An 18,005-nucleotide genomic window follows, 5' to 3' on the forward strand; every position below is an offset into this window, starting at 1 on the left:
AATACATTCTCACCACAGCATTCATATTATATTCACATAATACAGTACATAATAAAACAGAAGTGATCAAAATAAATGTGGTAAATGTATCTTACTTTAGAACTTCCAGTCTACAGTGTGGGCTCTTCAGTGAAGCACAGAGCAGCTCCACTAGTCCTGAGTCCTGCAGGTCGTTTTCACTGAGGTCCAATTCTCTCAAATGGGAAGGATTAGAGCTGAGAGCTGAAGCCACAACTTCAACGTCTGTCTTTCTGAGTTTACAGCCAGCAAGTCTGTGAATGCAGATTAAATAAGAGATTATAAAAATAAATGATACCTAGTTCACTGTCATTGAAGTTAACTAAAACATCTCCTATCTAGTCATCCAGAGATATAGACACCACTTGACAACACAGAATGTCTGTACGGTCTGTACAGAGGAAGATAGACATTTTTATATCAAAGACTTCAACCAGCAGTTGAAGGAGTGAAATGAAGACTGAACAACAACATTGGATATTTACTGACTAAACGTTGTAAAAGCTTTACAAACAAGCTGCTGGAGACCAGCATTCAGTCTCTATTTCTATTCCCTGTCTCCTCAAGCTGGGCCACAGATGAGGCTTTACTGTTAGTTTGAATTTACCCCAATATTATAATATTGCATAACCTACAATATTATAACATTTCATAACCTACACAATGTTATAAGTCCAGTGTTGTTTTGGCAGCATTGATTTTAGTTTTAGTCATAGTCTCTTGAATAGCTTTCATTTAGTTTTAGTGACATATTAGTCACCTGGAATGTTTTAGTTTTTAGTCTAGTTTTAGTCGACTAAATGTCATAAGATTTTAGTCGACTAATTCTACAGTTGATTTAGTCGACTAAAATGTATTGTGGCGGGCCTTGATGCCGTCATAATGACAGATTTTTGCTGAAAATAGTCGCTCTACAAGCTCACAACAGGTCGCAGCATTGTGAGCTTGTATAAGAATTAGGAAAGAATTATCCAATGTGGTACTTTTTTCTTTTCTTTTTTGTTAACCCAAGAAAAGGAAATGAGCAGCTCCAAACGTTGCATCAAACATATGCACAGATATAAGAAGTGTCTTATATTATTAATATTGATCATTTTCACAAGCAACAACTGTTAACTTATGCTCCTTTAACGGAGTAATTAAAATAACCATGGCAGTTAAAATATCATTATTGAATCTGGAGCTTAGACAAACTATGTTGCTTATAACTTAAGTTGTCCATGGATATTCAGCCATTATACAGCATTGATAATTTCATTCGCCAGCTACTACACTTAGGACAACATTATCTTTAAATTATTGCCAGGATGTGTGTTGTGCACCTTCATGCTAGACAGATGATGACACACACATGGTCCCTGGAGGATGGACCCTACAGATCATATCACACACATGGTCCCTGGAGGATGGACCCTACAGATCATATCACACACATGGTCCCATGGAGGATGGACCCTACAGATCATATCACACACATGGTCCCTGGAGGATGGACCCTACAGATCATATCACACACATGGTCCCATGGAGGATGGACCCTACAGATCATATCACACACATGGTCCCATGGAGGATGGACCCTACAGATCATATCACACAGCATGGTCCCTGGAGGATGGACCCTACAGATCATATCACACACATTGTCCCTGGAGGATGGACCCTACAGATCATATCACACACATGGTCCCATGGAGGATGGACCCTACAGATCATATCACACACATGGTCCCTGGAGGATGGACCCTACAGATCATATCACACAGCATGGTCCCTGGAGGATGGACCCTACAGATCATATCACACACATGGTCCCTGGAGGATGGAGGATTAAGTGACTCCATGGCCTTTCCCTCTAGGTCAACTTTGTACCACTTTCAAAAGCTTTGGCTGCTTTTTATATTACATCACATCGAGGGACTCCCTTTGATAATTAACCAGACCTACAAGCTGTCAATGTGTTGCGATCCAAAGCGGGGTGCGCACGTTTTTCCGACACCCCAATAATCCGACAGGCAATAGTCCGACATGTGTCGGACCATTGTCCCCCATTCCGGCTTTTTACTCCAATGGTTAGACATGTCATTACCCGACAGAAGTTCTAGCAATAGTCCGAAAACCATAGGTTAGACGGGACAATAGTCCGACGCGGGAAACAGTAGATAAAGCGAAAATAGCTGATCCGCAAGCTCAACTTGCATCCCACGATGCTGAGCGTGTGTTCCAGTTTCAACTTCATTGAGCGTGGCCAGCGCCGCTGTGTGGGTGTGTGTGTGTGCGTGAGTGCGTTCGTGTGTGTGTACGCGTGCATGTGTGTGTGCGCGTGTGTGTGAGTGCGTGCGTGCGAACTTCGAGACTAGTTGTATGTCCGCCTGACAGTAGTGCATTACATTGTATTTTGATTTGAAATAAATAATGATGAATTGATGTACTGTTGTCTGTTGCTTGTGTGTGTGTGTGTGTGTGTGTGTGTGTGTGTGTGTGTGTGTGTCAGTGTGTGTGTTTTTTAGACAATAGACCACTTAGCACTTGATTTAACTATGAAAGAAATAAAGACTATTTAACTATGAAAGAAATAAAGACATGAAGGATATTGTCAAGGGGTTGGCAATGATTGACACACTTAATTGTTAGTAGAGATGATTATGGACGTGTCCTCCCTATAAGATACCATGACTCTCCCTCTGAATGAAAATGAAAATGTAACCTGAAAGTGACGACAAGAAGCAGATAAAATTGGAACTGGAAAATCAAAAATGAAGCTGTTAAATGTATCTATCTATCTATCTAGTAGGGGGTGGGGTGTAGGGATGGTGGTTCATTTTTGTTTATTCGCTTAAGGAGGGTATTATAGGTCTATATATTTTTAGGGTTAATTAGTAGGATTTTTTATTTCATTCAGAGGAGAGTCATGGTATTTTATTTATACTTTTATAGTGAAACATACATTTCATCCAGGGCGTACCCATTTTGACCCAAGTGTGTCAATCAGTGCCAACCCCTTGACGATATCCTTCATCGTCTTCATTTCTTTCATAGTTAAATCAAGTGCTAAGTAAGTGGTCTATTGTCTAAAAACACACACACACACACACACACACACAACAGTAGACTACATCTATTCATCATTATTTATTTCAAATCAAAATACAATGTAATGCACCACTGTCAGGCGGACATACAACTCGTCTCGAAGTTTGCACGCACGCGCGCATGCGACACACACACACACACACACACACACACACACACACACACACACACACACATGAAGGGGTTCCACTCCCGCCTCAATCTCTCTCTCTCTCTCTCTAAGCGCCGTGCACCTTTCTGACATAACAGTAGAAACGGCGTCAGTGGCGGAACAACATTGGGCCGGGCCGGGGGGTGAGACAGCACGACCGGGCCTCACCGAACCAGACTCCCAACAGCACCCCCCCCCCCCCCCGAACTTAAGAAAAAATAATTACGTTAACAGTTGCTGCTGAGCTGATCACAGTCACAGTCACAGATAGAGGCCGGGAAAGTGTTATATTTGGTTGATCGCGTCAATGCAATGCACACACGAGAGAGAGAGAGACGTAGATGTGTGTGATGAGCTGATCACAGTCACAGATAGAGGGAAAGTGTTATATTTGGTTGATCGCGTCTGTGTCTGTGACATTGCGCAGCAATGCACACACGAGAGAGAGAGAGAGAGAGAGAGAGAGAGAGAGACGTAGAGAGAGAGACGTAGAGAGAGAGAGACGTATGAGAGAGAGAGAGAGAGAGAGAGAGAGGTGCTGCGTGTTAAAAAATAAATAGGCTACTACTCATCTTTGTGTTCTGTTTCACCTTATTGCTGAGTGATCGCACACAGGGAAAAGCAACAAGAAGGGGTTTAGAATCGAAACAGTCCGTTGTGGAGAAAAGGAAGTCCACACATATGCACTCCTAAATTCTCACAGCGTGATTAGCCTACTAATGAGTGACAGGTGCTGCCACTGTTGTAGCCCTGGGCCGCTAGACCTTGGTAAAAGTCTATTATCGTAGCTGGGAAGCGTCTCAGGTCCCCAGCTTCTCTATAAAATGCACTATTTTAATCATTAAATAAAATTAATCCAACCAGATCGGCGCAGGCAAAACCCGAAAATGCCATAGTAGAAGAAATGACTGCCTGGTAAAATGCAGGGTACATTGCGTTATTAAGATGGCACAAAGTGTATTTTAGAGAAGCTGGGGACCTGAGACGCTTCCCAGATACGAAAATAGACTTTTAATAGACTAGCAGGCTTTGTGTTGGTGAGTAGTTACGTGGTTTTGTTTATTTGCTGGGTTTTGAAAACCCGCGCACGGGAGTGAGAATATCACCAGAGGGCTGCGGAAGGGACTTCCACAGGGCGTCAGAGAGAGACTTGCACTTTTGGAGCGTGGCTGGGATGTCTGTTGGAGAGAGTGTGAGACAGACTCCACGGTGCTTGTACAGTCCAGCGCAGTACATTCTCATCAGACATGATATTTTGCTAAAGTGTAGGCTATTATAGGCTATATAAGCTCTGTATCTGGTTAATTGCGGGATTCGTGGGGGCCCGCTGGTTTTATCAGTCGTGAGTGACTGTGTAAAAAAATCGTCAATCGATCATCTGACAGCCCGGGCCCCCCGGAGGTCCGGGCCGGGGTGTGACCACCCCCCTCACCCCCCCGGTAGCTCCGCCCCTGAACGGCGTTGTGCTGTTTGTCTGTCTTCCGTGTCGGACTATTGGCTTGTCTGATCTATGATTGTCGGACCATTGCTAAAACCTTTGTCGGGGGAATGTTATGTCAGACTGTTGGGGTGAAAAAGGGGGAATTTCTATGGTCGGTATATTGGATTGTCGGAATAATGACGTGTCGGAATTTTGGCTGTCGGACTATTGGTTGTCGGACTCCCGGTATGTCGGAAAAAAGACCTGTACCCTACAAAGCATTGTATGCTTATAGATCTGTGAGTGACACCTTTCAACTTGTTCTACTGAGTGCTTTCACCACAGTGAAGCGGATTTAACGTTGGGTATTTTGGCTGTCTTTTATGGTGTTAAAAGGGGCGTGGAACAATGCAGAACAATGCAGACAATACAGACAATACCACTGATCACTATTTGAAATGCAGACACCTTTTATGCCAACCTTCATTTATAATTATAGTGTTAACTGTAATGGCATTAATGGCATGTTTCTATTCACTTGACTACTAACCGAGCCTTTCTGCAGTTCCTCACAGCTGGGATCAGTCTCCTTCGCCCCTCCTCTGATGTGTTGTATTTGTCCAGGTCCAACTCTTCCAGAACCTCCTCTGACATCTGCAGCATGACGGCCAGAGCTGAACACTGGGTCTCAGAAAGTTTCTCTGTTCTGTTCTCTGACTTCAGGAACTGTTGGATCTTCTGATGTAGTGAGTGGTCGTTCATCTCCATCAGACAGTTTGGGAACCACAGACCTAGACTAATAGAGTGATAATAGATTAGTACAGTCGGTAGATGCAGACTATTGATTATGTATTAATGCGTACCACGGTAAAGCTCGATAACTGTGGCGTAGCTACAAGGGGTTGAACGTCGAAAATAGCCGATCTGCAAGCTCACAAGTGTTGTGTCCTCGACACGCTGTGATTCAATTCAGTTCAATTTTATTAAAGTGTCGACTCACAACAAGTTGTCTCAAGACATTTTACATGTAGAGCAGAGAACCAACATAGATCCCACCCTGAGCATTAAGACATTTGGAGACAGTGAGCTTGTAGATCAGCTATTTTCGGTGCGCAACCATGTTGTATGTCGAAGTAGCCTACAATAATAATAATACAGTACATAATAAAACGATAGTTACGTATGTAACTACGGTTCTATGAGTCCCGAATGACCGCCAGAGGCGGTGCTTTAAGCACTGAATACGTCCCTTCGCGCATGCGCAGTCGAGTATTTTATACCAACAATGTCAATTTTGACCCCGTGATGACCCCCGGAGTAGTCTATATCTTCCGGCAGTCACCTGGGGCTCAGTCCCTACAGAATCTTCTCGCGAGAACATGAGGATTCTGAGTGACAAGAGTGCCTCTGGCGGTCATTCGGGACTCATAGAACCGTAGTTACATACATAACTATCGTTCTATTTCGTCCCTGCTAACCGCCAGAGGCGGTGCTTTAAGCACTGAATGACTTATACCAGCCAAGTCACGAGGAATCCTGATTACAAACCTCAAAGGGTAGAACCGGAGGATTCGGGGAAGAGGACCACGTCCAATGGGTGGGGAGTGGCCACATTCACCCTGTAGAATCTTGAGAAAGTGCCTGCCGAAGCCCATTTGGCGGCGGCACAAATGTCCTCCAAGGGCACCCCTCTCATGGCAGCCCATGATGTGGAAATGCTCCTTGTAGAGTGGCACCGTACACCTGATGGTACGGGGAGGTTACTTACCTCATAGGCGTGGCTGATTGTGTCTACAATCCAGTGGGACAGGCGCTGCTTGGAGAGAGCGCCGCCTTTGTTCACACCACTATGGCAAAGGAATAGCTGCTCTGCCCGCCTGATGCGTGCAGTAGCTTCAATGTAGGCTCTCAGAGCCCGGACTGGGCACAACAGCTCCAGTTTGTCTGTCCCCTCTCCAGGTGGGGGGTTAAATCGAGCCAGCCTGATAGGCTGGTTGAGGTGAGCCTGCGACAGCACCTTCGGGAGGAATGCTATGTTTGGCCACAGCGTGACCCCCGAGCCGTCTGCGTTCCACCTCAGACATGAGTCACTGACTGACAGAGCGTGCAGTTCACTGACGCGCTTTGCCGATGTAATGGCCAGGAGAAGGGATGTCTTGTATGACGCCCACTTCACCTCGGCCTGTGCCAAGGGTTCGAAGGGAGGCCCGCACAGGGCGTCCAGTACCCGGTTAAGGTCCCATGACGGAGCTCTCGGAGCTCTCGGGGGATGCAACCTCCGAGCCCCTCTCAGGAAGAGGGACACCAGGTTGTGGCTCCCTACTGTGCGGTCGTTAATTGTCACATGGCGGCAGGATATTGCTGCCACGTAATCCTTCAAGGTAGAGGGGGACCGGCCCTTACCTAGTAGGGATTGCAGGAACTCCAGGATTTTGGGTACAGGGCAGTGTACTGGGTCTTCGCCCAGATCCCTACACCAGCTGGAAAACAGCTTCCACCTGTTGTCGTACTGTAGCCTGGTGGACGGCGCTCTGGCGTTCAGTATGGTGTGTCTCACCGGGCTGCTCAGCAGTGGCTCCGGCCCCTGAGCGGCCAGACGCACAGCTGGAGGCGTTGTGGGCATGGGTGCCAGATCCGGCCTCCCAGCTGCGACAGTAGGTCCCTCCTGTCGGGGAGGCGCCAAAGCGTTCCGTGATAGAGGCTGTGGAGCAGGGGGAACCATGTCCTCCCTGGCCAGAAAGGGGCCACCAGCAGGATGGTGTGACCCTCCTGAACGACCCTCTGGAGACCTGAGCGTACCAGAGGAAGTGGTGGAAATGCATAGAGCAGCTCCTGTGGCCAGGGGTGCGCCAGTGCGTCCAGGCCTAGAGGACTGACGGTTTCCGCTAGGGAAAACCAGCGAGGGCAGTGGGTTGACTCCCCTGAAGCGAAGAGGTCCACCTGTGCTCTCCCGAAGCGGGCCCAGATGGTGTGCACCACATCCGGATGGAGGCGCCATTCCCCTGACGGGGGCTTCTGGCGGGAGAGGAAGTCTGCGAGGTGGTTCCGCTCCCCTGGTATGTGCACCGCCCGTAGGCTGGTGAGACGGGGGGCCGCCAAGTCAGCAGGTCTGTGGACACCTCTAGTAGTCGTGCAGACTTGGTTCCGCCCTGGTGATTGATGTGGAATACGGTTGAGGTGTTGTCTGACCGTATGAGTATGTGCCTGCCTCTCAAGTATGGCAGGAAGCGTTGTAGGGCCAGGTGCACCGCACGTAGCTCCAGCACATTTATGTGGTCTCGGCGATCTTCCGCCGACCACTGGTTGCGAGCTGTCCTGCTCTGCCACACCGCACCCCAGCCCAGGAGGCAAGCGTCGGTGGTGACGATCTCCCTGCGAGAGGGAATGGACCCCATAGGGACCCCCCTCGACAGGTACACCCTGTCTCTCCATGGGGCTAGGGCGAGTAGACACTGTTGTGACACGGTTATCTTCTTGTGTCTGTGTCGCTCGGCATCCAACTGAAAACTGTTCAGCCACCTCTGCAGGGGGCGCAGTCGCAGCAAACCCAGGGGGACAACGGCCGCCACGGACGTCAGTTTGCCCAAGAGGCGGAGGAATGTGATGAGCGACAGCCGACTGCCTCTCCGGAACATGGGAAGAAACTTTATAATGTCGTCCACCCGGCGTGAGGACGGACAGGCTTTCATCGTTATGGTGTGTAACGCCAGACCAATAAATGTTGTGGTTTGGGATGGGATCAGGCAACTTTTTTCCACATTTACCTTTAACCCCAGCCGGGCTGCATGGGACAGGAGACGTGCTGTGTCCTCGGCTACCAGCGCCTGGGATGGCGCGCAGATCAGCCAGTCGTCGAGGTATGGAAGGATCTTGACGCCCTGCGATTGGAGAGGCGCCAGCGCCGCTGCCACACACCTCGTGAATACTCTCGGAGAGAGGGAGAGCCCGAACGGCAGAACTCTGAACTGCCAGTGGCGGCCTCGATAGGCAAACCGCAGGAACTGGCGGTGTTGCCGAGCAATGGGGACATGAAAATATGCGTCCTTTAGGTCCACTGATGTGAACCATTCCCTGTGGGCGATGGATTGCAGGACGTCCCTTGAGGTCAACATGTGGAACGGAATGACCTTCATGTATTTGTTTAGCACCCTCAGGTCTAAGACGGGGCGAAAACCGCCTGTCTTCTTTGGCACTAGGAAGTATGTTGAGTAGAACCCCCTGGGGTGCTCCCGGGGGTCTATTGCTTCGATGGCGCCCTTGGCCAGGAGGGTGGACAGCTCCTGGTCTAGGGCAAGGGCCTTTGCCGGGTCGGCTATAGTGGTCATTCTGACCCGGCCGGCTGTGGGGGGCCAGCGTCGGAACTGAAGCTTGTACCCGTGGGTTAAGGTGGCAATCACCCACGTGTCCGAAGCTTGAGCAGCCCAGTACCTGAGCTGCTGAGGTGTAAAGTATCCGACGGCCGGCCGCGTGGTCTCAGCGTCTGCCCCCCCGGCCCCTAGGGGCCCTGGGGGGGGGTCCGCCAGGGCCCGGGGCACGAAACTGCCTAGTAGAGAGCCGGCCAGGGTTATGGCCCTGCCTCTGTTCAGTCCACTGGGAAGTGCGCTGGCCCCAAGTGGGGGCCTGTGGCAGGCGAGCTCGGGTGGCGGCCGAGGGGCCTCTGATCCTGTTGGGAGGCCCCTCTGGGGGAGGCATGCGCTGTCGCCTCAGGCTTGACAGCTGCTCCTTGTCCTCCCTGGCCCGGATTGTGCGGTCCAGTGCTTCCCGCGCAGCTGGGCCGAATATCGCTCCCGGCACCACTGGGAGGCCGCGCAGGGTTGCCCTGGTCTTCTCAGTCAGGTTGGCCTGAGAGAGCCAGACTTGGCGCCGCGCCTGAACGAGAGTGGACATCATCCGTCCCAGCTCTCTTGACATGAGGCCAAATGCCTCCAGTGATGCGTCGCAGAGGGTGTTGGCGTCTGCGGGCTCTGCGCTCGCGTTGTTCGCCTGCAGAGATGCAGAGAGGGCGAGCATGAGGTGTGACAGGGAGTTGGAGATCCTCCCGGCACGGGCTCCTGCATCATAAGCCCTTATGAGGAGGTCATCGGTGGTCCTGCACTGGGGTCGGGGGCACCTGGTGTCCTGCCGTAGCGCCTCGTCGGGGGCGACTACTAAGGAAGCGATGCAGGGCTCCACAGCCGGCATGCGCTGCAGGCCGACTCCTTCCGGGTTGTCCATGGCCGCGAGGGCACGCCCATCGGCAGAGAGACGAGAACAAGCCTTCGAGTCTCTCCAGAAAGTGTGAAGCTCCTTCAGAAAGTCCTCCGAGTGAGGAACGGTAAAGCTAGAGGGGGCTGGCTTGTTCTTGAAAAAACGGCTTGACGGGGCTGACTCCGCCTGCTGCGGTCCAGCCAGGCTCTGATGATCAAGAGCCATGTACAGGGCGGCCCTCATGGAGCCGCCAGCCGTCTCAGTCAGACCGGTCTGGGCTGATGAGTACGAGCCCTGCTCAGAGGCCTCGGAAGCCGCCTCTGCCCCATCCGCCTCACTTTCATCATAGTCATGGAAGTGGGTGGCTGAGGTCGCCAGGGACAGTGTGTCAGGGTCCTGACCCTCAGGGATCAGGTGTGGCATCGGCGGAGTGGGTGGTTCTACGTCCTCCGGCTGGATCTCGGGCTGACGGGCCATGAACATGGCCCTCATTAGGGCCAGGTCGGCAGACATCTGGTCGACCTTAGATGATAGCCTATGGTCAGGCCCCGCCCTTCTCTTGGAAGCAGGGGTCGAGGTAGCAGGTGTGGTGGATCGACGCTTGGAAGCCCTGGTCTGGCGTTGAGTTAGCATGCCCAATGGGGGGAGCTCACCTTCCACCTTCTCCACCTGTGCCAACCTGGCTATCCTCACCTCCCGGGGCATGATGGTGCAGTTCATGCATGGGTTGTCGCCGAGTGCCTCCCTCAGATGTTGGGGGCCAAGACACCCAGGGCAGAGGTCATGCCCATCCTCTGGCCGCAGAGGAGCCTGGCAGGAGGTGCACAGGTGGTGGCGGGGTTCGTCCATCGGTAACCCGCAGATGTAGCCCAGAGCGCGGACGCTAGTGGTTGCTAGGGGTGGAGCCGTATGCTGGAGGGAGGGAGCGCGGACGCTGCCTGTGCCAGCAGAGGCTACTGTTGGCTGTGCTAAAGGCCGCTTAGCTGGAGGAAGGGGGCGCGCACGCCACCTATGCCGGCTAAGGGGTGCTTTAACAGCGATAGAACAGTGTATATAATATATAATTATAATAATAATACAATATATATAATATATAATTATATACAGTATATAATAATAATATAAATATATAATTATATATAGTATATAATAATAATAATACAACATATAGTTACATATATCTAATTTAACAAACAACAACCTATAAAGAGGCAGTGACTCTATGCCGAAATTAAAGTACACTCTTGAAAACAGTGACGACCAAATCAGTCAAGCTAATTCACATACTGAAGTACCCTCCAGATACGCCAAACTTAAACTATAAGCTTAATAGTATAGCATTAAATAAGTACACTACAGTACACAGAATGAGTGTTACTCGAGTTGCACCGTGCTGCGGCGTGCCGCGTCGCAGACACGGGCTAAACAGAAAATAAACAAACAATAAGCAATGTCGGCTGACGTGCTGGGAGCGGGCAGCGCTATGCTTGCCGTCACTAGCACTGCAGCATAGCATACAATTCAATTAAATTCATGCATTGGAATCAAACAGTGTAAGCTGGCAAAGAGACCCGAACTTATCCGTTCAGCTTTGACCAGTGCTGAACGGGACGCTATCAGGTCACCGATCGTAGCACGCAACCGTGTGTGTGGCAGGGAAGCAGCGCGCACGCAGCCTATGCGCACAGGGGTTGTTTGCTTACCTTTGTTAGTTCGTTCCCACGGGGAAAGGAAGATGTAAAGTCGATGATAAGAGTCGCAGTTCCTGGAGGGCGAACGCGCGCGTCGCTACTCCGACCAATAATGGTCACGGGACTACCAGCGACTCAATAGTTCTGTAACAATGCAGTTCAATTCTGCTGTAGAACTCTGTACTGTGTACAACTTGCGCAGCGAGAAGAAATTAGGGACTGAGCCCCAGGTGACTGCCGGAAGATATAGACTACTCCGGGGGTCATCACGGGGTCAAAATTTACATTGTTGGTATAAAATACTCGACTGCGCATGCGCGAAGGGACGTATTCAGTGCTTAAAGCACCGCCTCTGGCGGTTAGCAGGGACGAAATAGAACAGAAGTGATCAAAATAAATGTGGTAAATGTATCTTACTTTAGAACTTCCAGTCTACAGTGTGGGCTCTTCAGTGAAGCACAGAGTCCTGAGTCCTGCAGGTCGATTTCACTGAGGTCCAATTCTCTCAAATGGGAAGGATTAGAGCTGAGAGCTGAAGACACATCTTCAACGTCTGTCTTTCTGAGTTTACAGCCAGCAAGTCTGTGAATGATGATTAAATAAGAGATTATCAAAACAAATTATACCTAAATAATCATATCTGAACTTGGGAGACCCCTACCTGACAAGTACTTGGAATTAAAGGCATTACTTTCAGTTTCACTGATACATATTATGAAAATAGCCAAACTACAATCTCACAATGCCTCACAGTGAGCTTGTAGATCAGCTATTTTCACAATGTTTGCGACTTTCTTCCGTAATATTTGACAATTTGGTTTTAAAAATGTTTTAAAAGTAATTTAATTATACCTTAAAGCCTAAACCACACCAAAGGGTCGGGTCGGGACAAAACCTTTTCTTTCTTTTTGTTTTTACATCAACCACACCAATGCAACTCAAAGAGTTTCATTGGTGTGGTTTATCTTTAAAAAAAAACACGTTGTCCCGACCCAACCCTTTGGTGTGGTTTGGGCTTTAGAAATGTACAGATACTCTGTATACTGTACACTTATACTGTGGTTTGTCTACTGTTCAGTGAGAAAACAATGCTGCACATTAAGCTAATCATCTGGGGACCCCCTGAAAAACTTTACAGCCAGCAAGTCTGTGAATGCAGATTAAATAAGATATTATAAAAATGATACCTAAACAATTATTTGAACTGAGGACCCAATAACCTGACAAGCAAGAACTGTAGGCATTTAATTTAGTTTGACTCGGCTGCACAGATACATGTTGTGTTTGCGTCTTCCGTAATATTCGCCAATTTACCAAATTGGTTTTAAAAATATTTTAAAAGTCATTACATTGAAATGTGCAGATACTATTCTGTATACACTTAAACTGTATGTTGGTGTGTTTACTGTTGAGTGAGAAACCACACTAGTTGCACATTAAGCTAATCATCTGGGGACCCCCTTGGGGGTCCCGACCCTCAGTTTGGGAACCACAGGCCTAGACTAATATAATGATATTTGATTGGTACAGTAGGTAGATGCAGGATATTGATTATGTGTTGATCTGTTGCGTACTTCGGTAAAGCTTGATAACTGTGGCGTAGCTACAACGGGTCGCATGTATAAAATTGACAATCTACAAGCTCACAAGCGTTGCGTCCTCGACGCGTTCAACTTGTGAGCTCAGCTGTTTATGGTGTGTAATCCAGTTGTATGACGAAGTAGCTCAGAAGTTTATACATTTGCCTCAAAGGATTACACTTTCAAACATATTTTGAAAGTGGCCCATAAGCTTGGGTTACCTGCATGATATCAAGCTTATAAATATTCTCACCACAGCAATCATATTATATTCACATAATACAGTACATAATAAAACAGAAGTGATCAAAATAAATGTGGTAAATGTATCTTACTTTAGAACTTCCAGTCTACAGTGTGGGCTCTTCAGTGAAGCACAGAGTCCTGAGTCCTGCAGGTCGTTTTCACTGAGGTCCAATTCTCTCAAATGGGAAGGATTAGAGCTGAGAGCTGAAGCCACAACTTCAACGTCTGTCTTTCTGAGTTTACAGCCAGCAAGTCTGTGAATGCAGATTAAATAAGAGATTATAAAAATAAATGATACCTAGTTCACTGTCATTGAAGTTAACTAAAACATCTCCTATCTAGTCATCCAGAGATATAGACACCACTTGACAACACAGAATGTCTGTACGGTCTGTACAGAGGAAGATAGACATTTTTATATCAAAGACTTCAACCAGCAGTTGAAGGAGTGAAATGAAGACTGAACAACAACATTGGATATTTACTGACTAAACGTTGTAAAAGCTTTACAAACAAGCTGCTGGAGACCAGCATTCAGTCTCTATTTCTATTCCCTGTCTCCTCAAGCTGGGCCACAGATGAGGCTTTACTGTTAGTTTGAATTTACCCCAATATTATAATATTGCATAACCTACAATATTATAACATTTCATAACCTACACAATGTTATAAGTCCAGTGTTGTTTTGGCAGCATTGATTTTAGTTTTAGTCATAGTCTCTTGAATAGCTTTCATTTAGTTTTAGTGACATATTAGTCACCTGGAATGTTTTAGTTTTTAGTCTAGTTTTAGTCGACTAAATGTCATAAGATTTTAGTCGACTAATTCTACAGTTGATTTAGTCGACTAAAATGTATTGTGGCGGGCCTTGATGCCGTCATAATGACAGATTTTTGCTGAAAATAGTCGCTCTACAAGCTCACAACAGGTCGCAGCATTGTGAGCTTGTATAAGAATTAGGAAAGAATTATCCAATGTGGTACTTTTTTCTTTTCTTTTTTGTTAACCCAAGAAAAGGAAATGAGCAGCTCCAAACGTTGCATCAAACATATGCACAGATATAAGAAGTGTCTTATATTATTAATATTGATCCTTTTCACAAGCAACAACTGTTAACTTATGCTCCTTTAACGGAGTAATTAAAATAACCATGGCAGTTAAAATATCATTATTGAATCTGGAGCTTAGACAAACTATGTTGCTTATAACTTAAGTTGTCCATGGATATTCAGCCATTATACAGCATTGATAATTTCATTCGCCAGCTACTACACTTAGGACAACATTATCTTTAAATTATTGCCAGGATGTGTGTTGTGCACCTTCATGCTAGACAGATGATGACACACACATGGTCCCTGGGGGATGGACCCTACAGATCATATCACACACATGGTCCCATGGAGGATGGACCCTACAGATCATATCACACACATGGTCCCATGGAGGATGGACCCTACAGATCATATCACACACATGGTCCCTGGAGGATGGACCCTACAGATCATATCACACAGCATGGTCCCTGGAGGATGGACCCTACAGATCATATCACACACATGGTCCCTGGAGGATAGACCCTACAGATCATATCACACACATGGTCCCTGGAGGATGGAGGATTAAGTGACTCCATGGCCTTTCCCTCTAGGTCAACTTTGTACCACTTTGTACACCTTTTATGCCAACCTTCATTTATAATTATAGTGTTAACTGTAATGGCATTTATGGCATGTTTCTATTCACTTGACTACTAACCGAGCCTTTCTGCAGTTCCTCACAGCTGGGATCAGTCTCCTTCGCCCCTCCTCTGATGTGTTGTATTTGTCCAGGTCAAACTCTTCCAGAACCTCCTCTGACATCTGCAGCATGACGGCCAGAGCTGAACACTGGGTCTCAGAAAGTTTCTCTGTTCTGTTCTCTGACTTCAGGAACTGTTGGATCTCCTGATGTAATGATTGGTCGTTCATCTCCATCAGACAGTGGAAGATGTTGATACATCTGTCAGGAGAGACATCATCACGAGTTAACATCTCCTTCAGGTTCTGGATGGCTTTCTGGATCTCTTCTGGACTGTTCTCTCTCTGACCCAGCAGGCCTCCTAACAGACTTTTCTTTGTCTGACCCAGCAGGCCTCCTAACAGACTTTGGTTGGACTCCAGTGAGAGGCCATGAAGGAACCGAACAAGTAGGTCCAGGTGGCCATTTTTACTCTTCAGGGATTTTTCCATAGCAGCTTTCAGGAAGTCGGAGAGGGAGCTCTTACCTCTGTATTTTTCATCTTCCAGGAATGTCTTCAGTACCTTCATGTTCTTCTGTGTGAAACAGTGGTACAGGTAGACTGCAGCCATAAACTCCTGGATGCTCAGATGAACAAAGCTGTAGACCTTTTTCTGAAACAGCACACTCTCTGTTTTGAAGATCTGTGTGACCACTCCTGAGTACAGCGAGGCGTCTTTCACATCAAGACCACACTCTTCCAGGTCTTCTTGGTAGAACATGATGCTACTTTTCTTCAGATGTCTAAATGCCAGCATGCCCAGGTTCAGAAGAACTTTCCTGTCAGTCTTAGTGAGCTGCTGTTGAGTCCCCTTTTCTTTTGCTTTCTTTTTGACATCATGAGTCTCATCATACTTCTGATTCTTCCTGTTTGTCAGAGCCAACAGGAAGTGGCAGCACATCTCAGTCAGGGTCTTGGGCAGCTGTCCAATGGTGGTGTGTGTCCTCAACATGTCCAGCAGAACGGTAGCAATGATCCAACAGAAGAGTGGGATGTAACACATGATGTGGAGGCTCCTCGATGTCTTCAAGTGTGAGAGGACTCTGTCGGCCAGCTTCTCTTCACTGAATCTCTTCCTGAAGTACTTCTCCTTCTGGGGGTCTGTGAACCCTCGCACTTCTGTCACCATGTCAACACATGCAGGAGGGATCCGATTGGCTGCTGCAGGTCTGGTGGTTATCCAGAGGAGGGCCGAGGGGAGCAGATTCCTCTTGATGAGGTTCGTCAACAGAGCATCCACCGATGATGTCACTGTGACATCAGAGATGATTTCATTTGTGTCGAAGTGCAACGGAGACCTGCTTTCATCGAGGCCATCGAAGATGAAGCAAACTTTCCAGGCAGCGAGCTGCTCTGCTGTGACCTTCTTTAATGTTGGGTGGAAATCATGGATCAGGTTGAGAAGGCTGTACTGCTTATCTCTGACCAAGTTCAGCTCCCGGAATGAAAAGGGAACCACGAGATCTATATCTTGATTCTCCAAACCTCTTGCCCAGTCCAGAAGAAACTTGCGCACAGAGAATGTTTTTCCAATGCCAGCGATGCCTTCGGTCAGAACGCTTGTGCTGGGTGTCTTTCTGCCAGGGAGGAGGATCTTAAAGATTTCACAGCAGTTGATTGCATCGTCATGGAAGGTCTTCATGTTGGAAGCTGTTTCAAGCTGTATCACCTCATGTTGGCGATTAACCCCTTCACTCTCTCCCACTGAGATGTAGAGCTCTGAGTAGGTGCCGGTGACGGAGGTTCCAGACTCTTCCGTCATGTCGTCTTTCACTTCATCAAGACTGTTCACACTGTCCTTATAATCGTTCAAAATACTGACATCTGAAATGAGAAGAACATTTATGTTTTAAACATTGAGGTTAATTTATAACTTTACATGTATACAGCACACATTAATATTAAATACCTCCAGAAACTATGCAATTTGTTCAGAAAAACAGGCAAAAGTAACAACACAAGATCAGTTGTTTTTGTCCAGCTGTTGAGTTGATAGTTGTTCAGCTTCATTATATGCACTTGGATATAATTGATACAGACAATAATTATTTGAACATTTAGTCTATGATTTCAATTTATAAGCATGCATTTTCAATGAGTGCACATTCTTACTTTGTCCACCTGTGTTTTGACTGGGTGTCTTCAGTCCAGTTGTGGTTTGACTGGGTGTCTTCAGTCCAGGTGTTGTTTGACTGGGTGTGGTGAGTCCAGGTGTGGTATGACTGCAGTGCCAGAGACACACACACACACACACACACACACACACACACACACACGTGTCAACATATGCACGTGAAACCTGGTATATTCTTCGTCGTACAACATGGTGTTGAATGCTGAAAATAGCAGATTTACAAGCTCACAACGTGTCACGTCCACCACACGTTGTGAGCAGCTAGTTTCAGCACATGGAAATATGCAGGCTGAGCCGTTTAGAAACTTTCCCCTTCACAATAAAAGCACATCAGCTTTCACATTCATTCCATATAAAGGAAGAGTGGGCACGTGGGCACCTCAGTGTTAAATATCCTTATTGGCCATTAGGTTGAACATGCCCATGCAGAAGGGTGGGCACCTCAGTGTTAAATATCCTTATTGGCCATTAGGTTGAACATGCCCATTTCTGTTTCATATAGCCAAATGATAATAACGAAAATGCACTATAGGTTAATTCATTATAATAATGTCCTATAGAATGTGTGTGAGTGAGAAATATTCCATGTTATGTGCTTAATTTAAGGCATTTATGCTTTAGCCAAGAAAACCTTTGCTAGCCTTGGTGATAAGGTCATACAAAGAAAAAGTTGGTGCTACCTAATTTGTGGTGGCGCTACCAACT

General features: G+C 47.3%; 1 protein-coding gene across 1 annotated transcript in view; it reads right to left on the reverse strand.

Annotated features, from left to right (window-relative positions):
- Positions 1–17,383, reverse strand: part of LOC308315163 (protein NLRC3-like) — a 34,146-nt gene extending 16,763 nt beyond the window's left edge. Inside the window, exons 1-5 of the mRNA XM_080763002.1 lie at positions 17,279–17,383; positions 15,141–16,990; positions 13,476–13,591; positions 11,978–12,142; positions 5,233–5,478 (exon numbers count right to left, since the gene is read on the reverse strand). Of these exons, the coding sequence (XP_080619128.1) occupies positions 5,233–5,478; positions 11,978–12,142; positions 13,476–13,591; positions 15,141–16,928 (2,315 nt within the window). The 5' untranslated portion in view covers positions 16,929–16,990; positions 17,279–17,383. The remainder of the gene's footprint in view (positions 1–5,232; positions 5,479–11,977; positions 12,143–13,475; positions 13,592–15,140; positions 16,991–17,278) is intronic.
- Positions 17,384–18,005: the final 622 nt, after the last annotated feature.

Source organism: Protomyctophum bolini (assembly GCF_963924005.1).
Source record: "Protomyctophum bolini genome assembly, chromosome: 5".
In the NCBI taxonomy this organism is placed as follows: Eukaryota; Metazoa; Chordata; class Actinopteri; order Myctophiformes; family Myctophidae; genus Protomyctophum; species Protomyctophum bolini.